Source organism: Dendropsophus ebraccatus, chromosome 6 (genome assembly GCF_027789765.1).
Source record: "Dendropsophus ebraccatus isolate aDenEbr1 chromosome 6, aDenEbr1.pat, whole genome shotgun sequence".
Taxonomy (NCBI): Eukaryota; Metazoa; Chordata; class Amphibia; order Anura; family Hylidae; genus Dendropsophus; species Dendropsophus ebraccatus.
In genome coordinates this window covers 25,818,113-25,835,033 of record NC_091459.1, presented here as the reverse complement: position 1 = coordinate 25,835,033, position 16,921 = coordinate 25,818,113, and the positions used below count along the sequence as shown (strand labels likewise).

At 36.8% G+C, this 16,921-nt stretch overlaps 1 protein-coding gene across 1 annotated transcript in view; it reads left to right on the top strand.

Moving 5' to 3' along the window:
* TBX18 (T-box transcription factor 18) overlaps positions 1 to 16,921 on the top strand; it is a 36,322-nt gene that overhangs the window by 15,655 nt on the left and 3,746 nt on the right. The window contains exons 5-7 of the mRNA XM_069973539.1: positions 4,375 to 4,542; positions 9,007 to 9,071; positions 12,876 to 12,970. Coding sequence (XP_069829640.1) covers positions 4,375 to 4,542; positions 9,007 to 9,071; positions 12,876 to 12,970 — 328 coding nt within the window. The remainder of the gene's footprint in view (positions 1 to 4,374; positions 4,543 to 9,006; positions 9,072 to 12,875; positions 12,971 to 16,921) is intronic.

The window sequence follows — 16,921 nt, the reverse complement described above, 5'->3', positions numbered from 1 at the left end:
GCGCACAGCCGAAAACCTATGCCACCTAAAAGGTGGAGTAGGTTTTCGGCGTATCTTTAGGTGTAAAAAATGATAAATCCTGCGGACTCTGAGTCCGTGCCCCCAGTTCCGCCCCCTCAACACCCCCTCCCCGCCCCCCCGGCGTACCCGGTGGAAAGGGGCGATTTGCGAATATTTTATTCACAAATGGCCGTTTTGCGAATAAAATATTCGCAAATCGCCCATTTCCGCCGAAAAATACGCATTTTTGTAATGATACATGTCGTCCTATGTGTATACATTTAGGGCAGGATTCCGTTCACTAGAGTGTAACATAAAGTTTCTATTAATCACAGCCGTTGTTGCAAATCGGCGTGTGAACTTAGGCTAATAGTTAAACTGCAGCTATTATAGAAGAAAGAAATAGAAGTCGTCCCCAGTCACTCAATGCAAGACTAAGAAATGAAAGGTGTTAAATGGATAGCATCACACTCCCGCTTGTATCCCTATCTGGCCTTCTACATACTTTACCTTTTCAGTTGGCATACATCAATATTATTGATTGATTTGAGATTTTACATTAATGAAGATGACTTAACGCGGCCTTTATGTTTGGTCTTCTCATTTCTTCTAAGAGAAAGCTGACAGGATTTCTTGAAGCATCATGTTACAGTTCAGAAATTACCACCATCATGTCAAAGGGTGACACAAAACTCAGTGACTCCTAATACTGATCTAGGAGGATTTATGACTAACAACTGGGATCCCTGTTGGTTATTTCTGAGCAATGACTAAAGTCATGCTGAAGTAGAGGACAGCCATATGGTGTTATGTTTTGTGTTATGTGGCAATGCACGGTAGGGATGGGACATCATATGCTTATGTCTCTGTCAGTGGACAAATAAAGACTATCTTGTATAAAACAATTGTAAAGTGCTGAAGCAAAATTTGGTTGTTTTAAATTTCTTTGCTTTTTGTTATGTTCTTTGAAGCTATTTATTAGAAAGCACTGAAAAATTATTTTTCTATATATATATATATATATATATATATATATATATACTGTATATTTATTTAACTTCACATTAGATTGACCTGGTTTGGATTGTTTTAGCAATTTGTCAATATCTATATTTTTTATTTGTTTATTAATGCCAACTTTGTTATTCTGGCCCTTTTATACATAGTGAGGGGGATTTATCAAACATGATGTAAAGTGAAACTGGCCCAGTTGCCCCTAGCAACCAATCAGATTCCACTTTTCATTTTCCAAAGAGTCTGTGAGGAATGAAAGGTGGAATCTGATTGGTTGCTAGGGGCAACTGAGCCAGTTTTACTTTCCTCCATCTTTGATAAATCGCCCCCAGTATGTTCACTGATGGCAGCTTTTCCATGTACTTTTCTAGAAGGCTATGTTCACACAATGTATTTTCCTCTTTGTTTAAAATGACATTTGTCATTTCGCTGTTTGGCCACCAGTCGGTGCAATGACGGCTGTTAGTACATTATTCTAGTGTAAGTGGACTAATTGGCCTTTGGGTGTGTCTTTAATTAAAAAATCCGTTAAATTTAAAAGTAACAACGGTGAAAGAACAATGAAAAAAAAAACATTTACGTGAACAACTAAAAAATAACGTTCACTGTTTGCAAAACACTTCCGAAAATAATTGAGAAGATCATTATTTTGACGTCAGCGCAGACAACGTCCGTTATTTTATACACTGTGTGCATTGGACGTGAGTCATTCCATTGACTTCAATGTATTGCATTGAAGTCAATTAAATCGCGGCAATAACAGATGAATTTTTTAAATAGAAAAAGCGAACGCCTTTTCTCTTTTATTTTGACATTGTGTGAACATACAGTAACTCAACACAGTGTTTGGTTACAAAAAATTTTAAAATCTATTCTACTTTTTTCTATTTTTTTTCCATTTTACAGTTCGCAAACCCAACCTGAATCTATATATAAGATATATAAATTGAGATATATAAGATATATATGTATATATTAAAAACTTTAACTTTTATTGATATGACGCCTATAGTGTTAGTCGAATATTTACTTTAAATTAGTTAGTTTTTATGTATCAGTAATCTTAGTATTAGTCAAATATTTACTTTCATTAGCTTTGGGACTAAATATGAGCTTAATTTTATTATTATTTTTCTTAAGTTGCAAAAGATATACAGAACAGATGTTAGCTGTTAACACCATGTCTAATTAAATTACTAGGAGGCTAACCTCGCTTAATATAATAGATTATGGGATTACAATAAGATGATCTAGGGTATAGTAGTAATAGTTACATGTTATGTTTCTTAAAATGTTTGCTCCTTTAATGTAAGAATAAGATTTTTTTGTGAATATAATTTTTTATTGAGAACATATTCAGCAATCACAAGTGCAGAGGTGACAGATAACATTATATAAGCAGCTTAGGGTTAGTGTAAGAATAAGAAAGAACTTTAAAGAACTACAAATTTATTTTCCCACTTAACTCATTCAGCTGTGTAGACTTATTCCATGCCTAAATAACATGTGAAGTACCACTATAGTCACAAATCTTTTGCAATTATTTTTGCATGTCCATACATATTACATTACATTTAGTAAATATGCCAACTATTTACAAAGGTCACTAGCCAGCCAACACCCTGCTCTGATGAGGGGCAAAAACCTTGAAACAGCTATCTGCAGATAGGAAATCTTTCCTTTTGGAGAGATTGTTTGGCTTGACATAAAATCCCCAGTCAAAGTTTTAAGTCTCCTTGACTGAGGGAGACTTGACTTGAAGGGACATCTCTTTGGTCAAGAGGTGTGAGAGCTATTTTGCATATCCTTTCTTCCCAGAATTCTCAGCAATGGCCTGTAAGTCTCCACATGTCTTTATGACGGGCTCTCCTTAAGGAGAGTCACTACCCCTTTGACCCATGTCGATAGACCTCTTACTAGCCAGCCAACACCCTGCCCTGAACTGAAGAAGGGAAACAACCCTGAAACAGCTGTCTGCAGATGGGAAAGCTTTCCTCTTGGAGAGATTGTTTGTCTTGGTATAAAATCCCCAGTCAATGTTCCTTGACTGAGCGAGACTTGACTTGAAGGGACATCTCTTTGCTCAAGAGGTGTGAGAGCTATTTTTCATATACTTTCTTCCAAACAGTTTACAAAGTAATAGTTGTTATCTTGAGAAGAGAGAGTAAGAATTAGATAGTTTTGGGAGGGCTGTCCGAACAATCTTTAGATCATGCAGCGATGGCCAGCAGACCATCGTTATCATTCAAAAATGTTTAAACATGTTGAAAGACAAGGATCAGGCTAATTGTTGCCTTTCTACAGTAGCAATTACACCAAGCGACTATCGGCTGTAATGGCCGATAATTAGCTAAATACGGGCGATAATCGCTTGGTGTAATAGAGCCTAAAAAGTAGCCAATAACAAGGGCTAATCAGCAATATAGCAAGTCAGTAGGTGATCAGTGCTCTTCCAGGTATGAAACTAATTCTAAATCAGGCTGCCTAAGCTCATACAAGTGTCGGCAGCCCCTCTGCTCCTCCCATAGCCCTGCTATTACTATTCACATTGTTCCTGCAATTATGTAGCAGACAATAGGGTCGGCTAGTTACTGTACAGTCAGAATGCTAGGTTTTTGCTGTCATGTGCTTGGTGATGGACTAGTGTTGAGTAGAACTTTCAAACTGTTTGGGTTCGGCAACCTTCTCCAAACCTGAATGCTCACCATTTGATTCCCCATGGCTGAAGAAGTTGGATACTGACCTAGGGCTGTATCCATGTTTTCCTGGACTCCAACAGCAAATGTTGAGCGTTCACGTTCCAAGAATGTTGCCAATACTGGAAGACTTGAGATTTTTAAATGGAAGTAAATTACAAATCTATATAACTTTCTGAAACCAGTTGATTTAAAAAGAAAAAGATTTCTGCCAGAGTACCCCTTTAATCTTCTAAATTAAAACAAGTGACTCTCTATTATTATAAGCCAATGCTCATAATGTTTCTATGAAAGAAGCATCGAAAACTACATCAATATGGGAATGGTGAAAGTACCATTTCCATCACCGTTTGTTCTCGATTATTCATGCTTTCCAACATGATTTTGAAGTCATCAGTATTACAATAAGTTAATATTAGCTTTTGAAGTTGCAGGATAAAAACCAATCCATAGTTTCAAACACAGTTTTGGTCATTCAACTGTGGATAATTGGGATCAGAAAGTACTTTGGAATAAATGAAATTCTATTGAAGACTTAAACATGAAATTAATTTACTCACCCCATTACGTTGACCGCCATACATGATGACTGGGAAAATATATGGAAAGGAAAATGGTAAATTGCTCCACTTCAACTAACTAAATGATGCGTTTCCACCCCCAGATTATTCTTCATTCCATGCACAAATATCAGCCACGTGTCCATGTAATACGGAAGGATTGCGGTGATGAACTGTCTCCAGTAAAACCGATTCCAGTAGGAGAGGGCGAGAAAGCTTTCACATTCCCAGAAACCATATTTACTACAGTGACTGCATACCAGAACCAACAGGTAATCGCAATTAATTTCCCTGCTTCTTGTACATTAGGTGTATAACGAATTTGGAAATCGTTCATGGTAGATTAAACAGTACATAGAAATGTACCTAGAGATGTATAACCTTGTAACGTCCACCATTACTTCATATGATCAGTGGAGTTACGATAATTTAGATGTCAGACATGATATCTGTATGTCTGAGACTTCATGACATATCTTCATGTTACAATATGGTGTTCTTGCTTGGGTCTATATACTTTTGCATGCTGTATTACAGCTCTGTATAACTTTTATGGATTAAGGTGCTTAAAGTGTACCTGTTGTTATAACTTTCAAAATTAAAATCAACAGTATATGTGATATAAAGCAAGTTTGCAATATACATTCATTATTTTTGTTGTTGTTATCATGCTGTAAAACAAAGCTGTACTTACCAGAAATCCAGGTCCAGTCTCCTGAAGGCAGATTTTCTGACTTGTGCTGATTAAAAAAAACAGACCAAATGCAGGAATTCCGACCAGCACAGTCACGGTTCAATGTGTCCATCAATCATATGTCTTTCTGGACATGACTTTATCCTAAAACCTTTACCTATAAACACATCAGCCCTCCACTCAAAACTAATATATACTGTATATATATATATATATATATATATATATATATATAATGTCCTGTACCTACTTATAGCACTAAACAAAGGTCAAATAATCCCTTTTCATAATGACCATATTACTGCATCTACCACAAAGACCAATATAACCAATATCACCCCCTATACAGAACTCATATAGTGGTAGATACTTGTATTATATCGGAGCTCTGCAGGCCACATAAGTAATTACAGTTACATCCAGGTGACTCTCAGATGACATCTTCTCTGTTTTTATTTTCCCTCCCCCCCTCCTCCGACTCCCAAATGCGACTCTTGTCTGCAGAGTATGGTGCTCCCTTTGGTGTATCATACACATGTCATGTTCCCATTAATAATGCTCCGACTGTACCCCCCACCAACCGATAATGTCCTGCGCTCCCATACAATAAAAGGTCCCCTTGTGCCCCCATAAAGAAATAGTATGCCCATAAATAAGTAATGCCTCATATGAATCCATACAGAAACAATGATCCATTGTGACTAACCAGGAAAAAAAAATCGAAATCTTAGTCCTGCCCCTACAATGAATAAAGAGCCTTTCTCTTTCCTCTATTCACATACACAGACAGCAGGCATCTAGGAATGAGGCTTGTGAGCCCCAGGGACGGTTTCCCAGTTTCCCAAGCAAAGCTCATGCAAGAATCAAATCCTGGTGGCTCATAGGTTACAGGTGGTGCCACCATTCCTTTTTGATCAGAGGAAAGGGTGGGAGACCTGGGGCATTGGGCTAAAAATTCTAGGCTTACTTTTCTGGAGCCCAAAGCTAGCAATACCCATGGCAGACTTAGGCTCCGTTGACATGGAGCAAAACTGGTGGAAATTCCACGGCGGAATCCTCCTAATGAGAGTCTATGGGAGGCTTGCGCACCTGCTCTCTCCACGCTGGAGAATAAAAATGTCCATTCTTCAGCGCAGAGAGACGCGGAGAGGAGGCGTGCGAGCTTCCCACAGACTCTCATTATGACATGAAGGCTGGCGGGATTCCGCGGCGGAGAATTCAGCCGTGAAAATTACGCCAGTTGTGCTCCGTGTGAACGGAGCCTTAGACTTAATTAATCACACCTCCATGGGAGTGCCGGCATTTAGGAACCAGTAGCTTCACAGAGCACAGATGCTCTCAGGAAGGCGTGATTAACAAAGAATTCTCCCACCAGCCATGACTGGTAAGCAGCTGAGCATCACCCCCAATGCCTACATGGCAAGACTTACGAAGTATGTTTTTGGGCCATATAAATAACACTCATAGCCATAATAGGGCTCAGGCCATATAATCACCTATTTATAGATTCAGGCGCAATTTTGTAGTGATTGGTTCCCTTTAATACTACTCTTTCAATATAACTTATGTACCCCAAAAGGGGCATAATTAAAAGAAATACAACTTGTCCAGCCAAAACAAGCCTCCATACAGTTATGTTTAAAATATATATATATTTATGAAAAAAAAGTTATAGCTCCTTGAAGGTAGGAATGGAAAAAAATAACAACTTAAATTATTGCCCTGTAGGTCAAATAAGACTCATTATTGGGGGTTTAAAGCAAAAAAAAAATATATATAAGGGGTATGTCCCCTAGTGATCAGCTGTAATCTGTGTAGAAAAGTGTTCACTTTTCAGGATAGATATAAATCAAGAAGAAGATATGATCAGTTTTGTTCTGGGAGTTATCTTCTACCAGGTATAAAATGGAATCCTTCGCACCTCTTTAAAACAAAAATGTCTTCTCAGGTTGCAAAGGCCTAAGAAATCTTTCCTCCGTCCATAGTTACAGTTTTCATGACCTTTCCGATAATCTAGCTGTTGGCCAGGGTACAGTTTTACACCCCCTAAACAATAAATAAAACAATTTGTTTCCAATATCATTAACAGGGACGCACACTATGGGGGAGATATATGAAAGGATGTAAATATACACCTGGTGTAAACTGCCCACAGCAACCAATCACAGCTCCTCTTATATTTTACCAGAGCTGAAAGGTGAGCTGTGATTGGTTGCTGTGGGCAGTTTATACCAGGTGTATATTTACACCCTTTCATAAATCTCCCCCTATACATCTATTCCTTTTGTGCATAAAGATGTACACACTCCAACTATAAACAGCTTAAAAAAGAAATTGAAAAACTAAGGAAAAGAAAACAATGTGACTCAGCAGAATCATTAACACATTTAATGTGACATCTGTGTACTTATTTTGGGGGAGTCACAGATGTATTCAATTGGATTCATGTGTCTACTCAACTGATGTCATGTTCTTTCTTTATGCAAACTCCAGGCAAATAGCCCTAACAGTATAATAATATATGTAGATACAGAAAACATGCAGGTGGAAGACTCGATAAAAGACAAAATGACAGAAGGGTTAAAAAATATATATATATATTTATTGAAAATTGTACATTCTATGACTTCTTTCAACAGCGCATCATAAGGGTTATCTCATGGTTTCTTACAGGAGCAAAAAAAAAATACAAAAATTAATTGACAATAAAGATATAGTAATATCTCTGTTCTCAAACTTAAAGAAGGGGGGGGGCAGGGGCAGGGGGGAATTTGATAACGAGTATGAACTTACCTCTCCCAGTGCCCTCAATGAGTGGTGTGACCGGCCTCGGACCCCACTGGAAGGCATTTTCTCCTGAGCTGTGATGATGTCTGTCCCGGATGATGGACTAGCTGCTCAGCCAATCGGTGACTAAAGCAGCATCCTGTCCCAGTCACTGACTGTCTGAGAGTCCAGTCCATCAGCAGGGTGGTGACATGTGCATTGTGGGAGATCTCGGAGCCCAGCGAGGGTCCCGAGGCCTGTCCCGCCACTCACCACAGGTTTGGGGAGAGGTAAGCTTGTAGTTGTTATCAAATTCTCTCTGCTCTTGCCGGATAACAGACTTCTCCTTTAATCTGTTCTGGAAGGCTGTTCCAGAACTGAGCAGTTTAAGAACCGAGCAGAGATTTTTCCATAGGAAAAACTTCTGCTCCTGAGGGAACCCTATCTGTACTGCTGCTTGTCCAGCTCAGTTTGCCAGCCAGGCAGGGGTTAAGTTGTGATGCTGTGCACAGAATCACCTCTTAACCCTCTAGGAGGAACAGAACAGCAGACTGATGGGTGTTTGGGTGTTGTGATCCTCTTTGGAAAGGATTCACTTACTCTGCCTGGGTCCTGTCAGATTGTCTGGGTCCACATGATTGTCATTAGAGGCTGCTGTGCACATGAATACACAGACAGGAGCCAGGAAAAGTAAGTAAATTATTTCCAAAGAGGATCATACCTATCATTTTGGTTTTCTGGTCCTCCTATGGGGGATAAAAGGGTCATTCTGTGCACAGCATCACAACTTGCCTGGCTGGACAACTGAGCATACCCAGCAGTATAGACAGGGAACTCTCCAGAGCAGAAGTTTTCTGCTTCGGGGTGGGAAACCCTGTTTGAGGAGTGGGAAATCTCTTCATAATGACAATTCCTTGATCTAAACAGTAGTATCCGAACACCTCTGATAACTGTATGCTGAAAAATTGTTCAGCCGACAGTTATCTCCCCCAGTTTTGTTCGGATATGTCATCGTTTATCATCTTTTACCATTGGTCCAAAGCAGTGCTTTAGAGTATCAGAACATCTAATGTATGAATGTACTTGGCATCTAGTTGACAAGTTGTTGATATGTCACTGGATCCGGATTAGGTTGATAAAAAAAAAAAACTGTAACAAAATTTTAAATATATTAATTATATTTGTTTGGTGTTTAAAGTTTCTATCACTTTCCTCCATATTTACCATACGTGAAGAGAGTAATCCGAAGTGCATTTGCTTTTTTTTACATTTCTAGATAACCCGTTTGAAAATTGACAGAAATCCATTTGCCAAAGGTTTTAGAGATTCTGGACGAAACAGGTTGGTGCTTTACTTCTTCGGGTTTTGGTCTATCTATGTCTGTCCAATGTGGTGGATAATGGGAAAAGTTGGTTAAAGATATAAGGGACTATGGCCCGTATAATTATAGAATGCGTACTACCCTTATCAAATCCTCGCAGTTGAACAGGATAGAAAAGTAGGATTTTGCTTAAAACTTAAAACTTTAATTAGTCTTTTAATATACACCAAAGCCTGTGTTCCCATTACCAGAAAATAACAAACCATGTACACGTATAATGAGAATCTTCGCCCAGCTGGGATGACGAGATTCCCATATTATGTAGTTACACAAAATATCAGGCACACTGGTGTAAAGTGCATGAACACCAGGATGGCTAACAGTACGAATCTGTTCAAATATAGTTGGTGTGGCCTCCCAACGTGTTTCTGCCACTAATAACAGTCGTGTCATCAGGGGAGTATCATTGTAGAATCAAAAACTACCGAACATTAATTTTAGATTCAACAATGATCCTTTTTACTGTTATTTATACTCCCCTAGTGACACCACTGTTATAAGTGGTAGAAACGCGTTGGGAGGCCACATTAACTTTATTTGGATGGATATGCACTGTTAGACATCTTAGTGTTAACACACACTTTACACCAGTATGTCTTATACTTTGTGTAACTATATATTATGGGGATCTTGCCATCCCTGTTGAGCGAAAATTGTCATTACATTGTCAGTACATAGTGATTTTCTGATAATGGAAACACAGACATTGGTGTATATTAAAAGACTAATAAAAGTTAAGTTCTAAGCACAATACTTCTTTTCTATCCTAAGCATGTAGGCGAGAATTTATCAGGGCTCATTAGTCTGTATAGCAACTTTTTAAAAAGTTGCAAATGATAAATTGGGCGCTAAGCCCAGATTATGGAAATTTATGGAAGTAGCCTTTAACTGAGATGTTCAGTCATTCCATTATGGACAGTAGCTCTCCTTTAGGAAACTGAGGGCTCATTCCAGCGTCCCATGTTCTACAGGCGCTATGGACAGGGAAGCCCTGTAGTGGAGTCTTCATGATCTATTAATTCCTTGCCGGTAGCAAAGAAAGTGTTGGAATCTTCAGGGCACTGTAGTGAAGCAGCCGTCAGTAGTGTCCGTAGAATATAGGATGTGGGAATAAGCCCTTACTCTCTGTGTCACTTATTGGAAGTAGTATTCTTACAAGCCTGTTAAAGAGCTAAGTCAGAATCTCTCCCAGAGAGTAAATGCCCTTCCTTTGCAGGCTTTACAAAGAAAGCCTAATGACAGAGTTGTAGCTTGTTTTTCTGTGTAAAGTTCCAATTGACTTTGCCTAGACATGTATCTTATGCCTGGGCCAACACAGAGTCGCTTGTTGACCCCCCCCCCCTTTACAGCTTTCAAGAATCAGGTCCTCCCCCCCCCCCTAAAGCTTTACAACTGATAATAAATCAAGTCAGAGATTACTTTGATTTTATAAAGAAATATATGCAACCAAACTGCTAATCTTGTTGAAATTTCAATATATTTTTTTAATTTTATTTAATCTAGTAAAACTAGAACAACAACAACAACAACACATACCCCTTATCAGTAATGTTAATACTATTTCCTAAAACTCTATCTTTTGCTCAATTATAGAACTAAACTTTTCTGCTTGTAAAACCAAACAGATACATTAGTCTATGTTGTTGTGAGTGCTAAGTGATTTTTTTTTTTGGTCGTAGTTTTTGAAATCTGTTAAATAAGATGTTTTTTTTTTTTTTACAATCTATGCCCGTATCTCACATTTGTGGTAAATTATTGTCACAGCAACACAAAGGGGATCAAATATTAAAATGCATGTGTTGCTGATAGGAAATGACTCACTTTGCCTCTTTATTGCTTTTGCTCCTACCTGGAAAAAAAAAAGTGTTTATTCATTTACAAAAAAGAACTGCTTTCTCCCTCTAGCCTCTTGCATTTGTTTGATCTGCAAAAAAGGGTGACAGGCTAAAATCTGGTTTAGTTTAAGTGGTGATTTAATCATGGCTCAGAATTAGCCTAGTTTAAGACCTTTAGGACCTAGCTTCACAGATATTACAGTTTCTGGACTACAAAGAAGTCAAATCTTTTTAGAATTTTTTGGAGTTTTTGTTATTCAGTGTCATCAGATATTATTCTTGTTATTATTGTATAGTTGCCTCGGTCATAATACTTTCAAAATTAGATTGTAAGAAAAAAGGCGATACCTTTAATGTTCTGCAAATTAAATCTACATATATTTTATTTATAGGGATTATACAGATAATACTATTAGTAGCTATTTTAGTGCTTCATCTCTGATTGCTGTTGTAAATTTGCTATTCATAGTAATACCGATTCTCCCTTAAAAAACTAGAAAAGCATACATGTACTGTTAGGACATATATATATATATATATATTTTTTTTATTTAACTAAAAATCGGAAGAGAAACAGATTAGTAGTGGCAAACTGTATGATTAAACCTCACTAGTTGAATATTTTAAACATTTTATTAGCATTATTTTATGTATTTTTATTATATGTTTTTGTGATGAAATTTGATCATTTTATAATTTTTTAAAATCCTTTTTAAAGAATTCTCTTTTGAAGTTTTTATACTCTACAAAGGAAAAATGTGTACAGAAATATATTCTAAAAATATATATATCTATATGACAAATATATTATGTACAAAAAAAAAAAAAGTTAAGATATAAGCTAGAAAAATGATCTGTGGTTGTTTTATACTTTATTTAAATGGAACATATTGTAAAGATTTTTAAAGGATTTCTAAATGTCCTCATATTAGGTCAGTAGGGTTATTGTAAAGTCAACCTACACGACCTCCTCGTCGAAGGAAAAACAAAATGATCAAATGTCAGTGTATATATAATACAGTTTTGTTAATTTACTAGATAGGACTCTCTTAAGAATTTTAACAGCTAAAGCATTCTTTTCGATATAATGCAATTTTGCTTTATATATAGAATTTCACACTCCTTAAAGTGGTATATAGTTGCAGGGGTTTTTATTTAATAGAAATCAGCAGCTTAAGCCGTTAAAAGATATCCTGGAGAATATTAGCAAAGTGAAAGCAAATTTATGTGGTGAGAATAAAGTTCCATTCTTTTGCTCAACTTTGAGTCTGACCCTATAAAACGTTCAACCAGGAAGGCAAAACAATTCCTTCCCTTTAAACAATTGTAAGTATTTCACTAAATTAATGCGACCATTTGATTGCCCGAATTAAATTGGTGATAAAAGTTGGAAATTGTTGGAAGGCATCTTGTATAAATTATCACCCAGGCTATACTTCTCCAGGAGGTACCTTTTTATCTCCTATTTAACTAGAAGTGAAAAGTCTGGGTTACTGCTGAAAATGAAGGCATTTCTACCCAGATTCGTCTAATAAATCCTTTATAGCCCTTGCCTGTACAATATCTGTGATCTTAGAAAAAGCTTGGCCTGAAAACTGTTTGATACTTATAATGGGGTTCTAAAACTGGCATTAAATAAAAACAAATCACTTACAATAAAACCCTTTTAGAAGTTTATTGTTAGTAGAAAATATATATAAATATTTTTTTTTTTTGGGGCCGTAATGTCCAGATTTTTTTCACCTTTTTAAACAGTTTGTTAAAATGTGCAAAGTTAAGTGAGTCTTTAGAAGCAGTCATTACTTTTCAAAGCAGCGTAGACTACATATTGTGGGTTGTTAACTCCTGGCGCTTTATTATATTACAGTATTACAGTTCGGTATTATTGTGCATTTGTCTCTATCAGTCCTATTTTGTTTGTATTTCTAGAATGGGTTTGGAAGCTCTTGTGGAGTCTTACGCATTTTGGAGACCTTCTTTGAGGACCCTTACATTTGAAGACATACCTGGTATTTCTAAACAAGGTAAATACATTTCATTTTTCTGTATTTGGCTATGTTCACACTACGTCAGAAATAGAGAAAAGGCGGACGCTTTTGCAATTTAAAATAACGTCAGTTTTTGCCGTGATTTAACTGGCTGCAATGCAATGCTTTGAAGTCAATAGAAAGATGGATGTCCAATGCACACAATGTATTGAATAATGGACGTTATCACTGCGGACGTCAAGATAATGATCATGACAATAATTTTCGGACATCTTTTGCAAACAGCGGACGTTTTTTATTACTTGTTTACACAGTTTTTCTTTTGTCACCGTTCTTTCTCCGTTTTTACTATTAACTTGAATGGACTTTTCAATTATGAAACATCTAAAGGTCAATTAGTAACCCAAACTAGAATAATATACCAATAGCCGTCACTGCACTAAGGGGAGGCTCTACAGATAAATGACGTCCGTTATTTTAGACTCAAAATGAAGGATGCCATTTTAAATGGAGCTGAAAAAACGAACATAGCCTTTATATTCGGGTGGTCCATACTAGTAGATAAACTATAAAGTAAGTTTTAGCACATGGGGGACATTTACTAAGCAGTCTAATGTGTGTGACTCTTCCAATGAGGATTGGTGTATATTTTGTTCCAATATCTTGTGACAGATTTATTAAAATGTAGCACATTGTGCAAGCATTTTCACCTGGTACTGACCGGACGTAATCCCGCACCTGTTTGTGCGACTTTTTACAAATTCACAAATGATAATTAGGGCGCTAACCCTGGACTATGCAAACTTTTGGGTGAATACTCAAAACTGGCAGATTAAAAAAAAAAATGTTGCATCTAAAAAATATTTGCCTGTCGAATTCTGGGTCATAACTAGAACTTGATGACATTGCAAAATCAGTGGGCAACTAAAACAATTATTGAACAATTTAATGTGAGTTTTGCGATAAACAGAAAAATATTTGTGTACTGTGTTCTGTAAGGATACATATTCCAATAAAATATATTTCTACAATGGTACCAGTATTAGCTATGCACGGCTTGTTGGATTTGACTCTTAATTGGCACTTCCCATGCATATGTGGTATATGACTTAGATGTACAAGCATGAAAGCAAGTCTTAGATATAATTAAATATTATTACTGTTAAAAGATTAGATTTAGATTTCTTGTGTAGACAATGTACTCAGATATATATTAGTATGATGGGATGGCCGTCATTTTGAGGTTAAAATGATGTCTGTCATTTTGCTGTTGGCCGCCCATCAGTGCAATGACGGCTGTTGTTACATTATTCTGGTTCTGATGGACTAATTGGCTTTTGAGTGTGTTTTTAATTGAAAAGTCCATTGAATTTAATAGTAAAAACAGGGAAAGGACGGTGAAAAAAGAGAAACTGTGTGTAAAAAGCTAAAAAAATAACGTCTGCTGTTAGCTCTAGATGAACGAACATCGGAAAATCTTAGGTTCTATAGAACTCAAACCTAGGCTGAATCCCAGAATTCCAGGCGGTACCCGGGCTGTCTCATCCTTCCCCACGGACCGGGAAGGCATCGGGAATCAAATGCTGAAGGTTCGACAAGGTTCAAGTTCTGTAGAACCTAAGATTTTCCAATGTTCAATCATCTCTACTGTTTGCAAAAGACGTCCGAAAACAATTGATATGATCATTATTATGACGTCCGCGCAGACAATGTCTGCCGTTTTTTTACACTGTGTGCATTGGACATCAGTTAATAAAATCACGCAACAATAACGGACACCTTTTCTCTTTTTTTGAGGATGTGTGAACATAGCCTATTGCTGTGTTCCCTCAACGTCATTTTATGGCTGTTTGAGTGCCATCTCTTAGGAAAAAACAGCCCTCAAAATGTTAACAAAGGGGTGTTAACATAGCCTATGGGAACAAAAGTTAAGCTATTTAATTTATTAAAGGGAACCTGTCACCTAGACAATGCTATCTATTCTATCACTATTATGTTATAGAGCAGGAAGAGCTGAGCGGATTGATATATATCTTTGTGGGAAAAGATTCTGTATAACCTGTAACATGTTGATTGATATCCCTGCACATTTTGTGACAAGGAGTCCATGGGGCGTGTCACTCAATGGACTGGACTCTTTAGCATGGAAACACCAGAGATTTTAATCAATAAATGACAAGTTATACTGAATTTTTCCCCTAAAGATATATATCAATCTGCTCAGCTGCTTCTGCTCTTTAACATGATGCCGCTAGCTTAGGTAGCATCTTCATGGTGACGGGTTCCCTTTAACAATCTAGTCCTATCTGAAATGGTAAAATGTGACTATTTCTCTCAAAAATTAAAGATAGGAAACTGGTATGTTTTTCTGTAGTCTAAAAAAAACTATTGATACGTTCTAGATACTAAAAATATATATATCTCATGAGCCATATGGTTGAAATCTGTATATTTAAAAAAATATTCCCCACACTGAACAATTTTCAATATTTTATTGGGTTACAATATTTCACTTTACAGCTCTCATTCTACTTTATGTAGCCCTGTCAAAGATGAAATACACAGATCAAACACTATCCCTCTTAAATTTCGTGGCACAGTATGTCATTCTATCAGGATTAATGTGAACATGAAATCATCACATCTGGCCCATCCATATATTAGATTCAATGAAGTGATGATAGCCAGTTAATGATCAACACTTGGCGGTAACTTCTATACAGATGGACTTGATTTGGTGTAATTTTGCTGTTAATTCTGATGAAATGGTATGTTCTGTCATGAGTTACTTATGTATCATACAAAAATATTTAACCATGATACTGGAGTCTTAATATTTAACACATTGATAAGGTCCCGATCCTGGCTTTTATACTGCATAACTAGTAGAATCAATGGAAAAAGGAAACATTGCCGGTTCCTTTAGAGTCTCACTGTTGTAATCCTAATATTGATGAAAGAATTGGCTGTCTACGCGGCATCTGCGGTATTAATAATTACTAGCGTTGATTCTATTCTATTATTTTTATATTATAACTGATAGTGAGCATTTGATAGTTAAAAAAAAGCAATGTGAAAAAATATTTTACTATGAAATTCAATCATAGTTTTCAAAGGGGTACGGGGAAAATCTTTTTCTTTCAAATCAACTGGTTTCAGAAAGTTATATAAATTTGTAATTTACTTCTATTTAAAAATCTTCCCATATTTATCAGCTGCAGGAAGTGATGTATTCCTTCCAGTCTGACACAGTGCTCTCTGCTGACCTCTCTGTCTAAGACAGGAACTGTCCAGAGCAGGAGAAGTTTTCTATGGGGATTTGCTACTGCTCTGGACAGTTCCTGTCTCGGACAGAGAGGTCAGCAGAGAGCACTGTGTCAAACAAATATTTCCTACAGGACATACAGCAGCTGATAAGTATGGGAAGACTTGAGATTTTTTAAACAGAAGTAAATTACAAATATATATATATATATGATCTATTTAAAACCAGTTCATTAGAAAGAAAAAGATTTTTGCTGGATAACCCCTTTAACATGTAACTTTTGCAAAAGCTGACCAGTAACACCTTACGTGGTGTGTATACCTCTTTAATAGAATTCCATGTAGAACAGATTAAACCTTTACATACATCAACCAGCCAGAACATTAAAACCACATGCCTAATATTGTGTAAGCCTCCCCTCATGTTGCCAAAACAGATCAAGACATGGCCTCCACAAGACTTCTGAAGGCACAGCATCCTGTAGCATCTGGCACCAAGATGTTTAGTAACAGATCCATCGCATTTTGTTGTAAAGTACTGTAGAGCATGTTGGTGCCATATAACGATTATTAAATATTACTATTATTTCCCATATGTTGCCCGGTGGGGCTTCTCTGGATTGGACTTATTTTTGTCCCCATTGGAGATGTTCAATCCAATTGAGATCTGGGAAAAATTGGACTACCAGTCAACCCCTTGAATGTCTTGTCATGTTCCTGAAT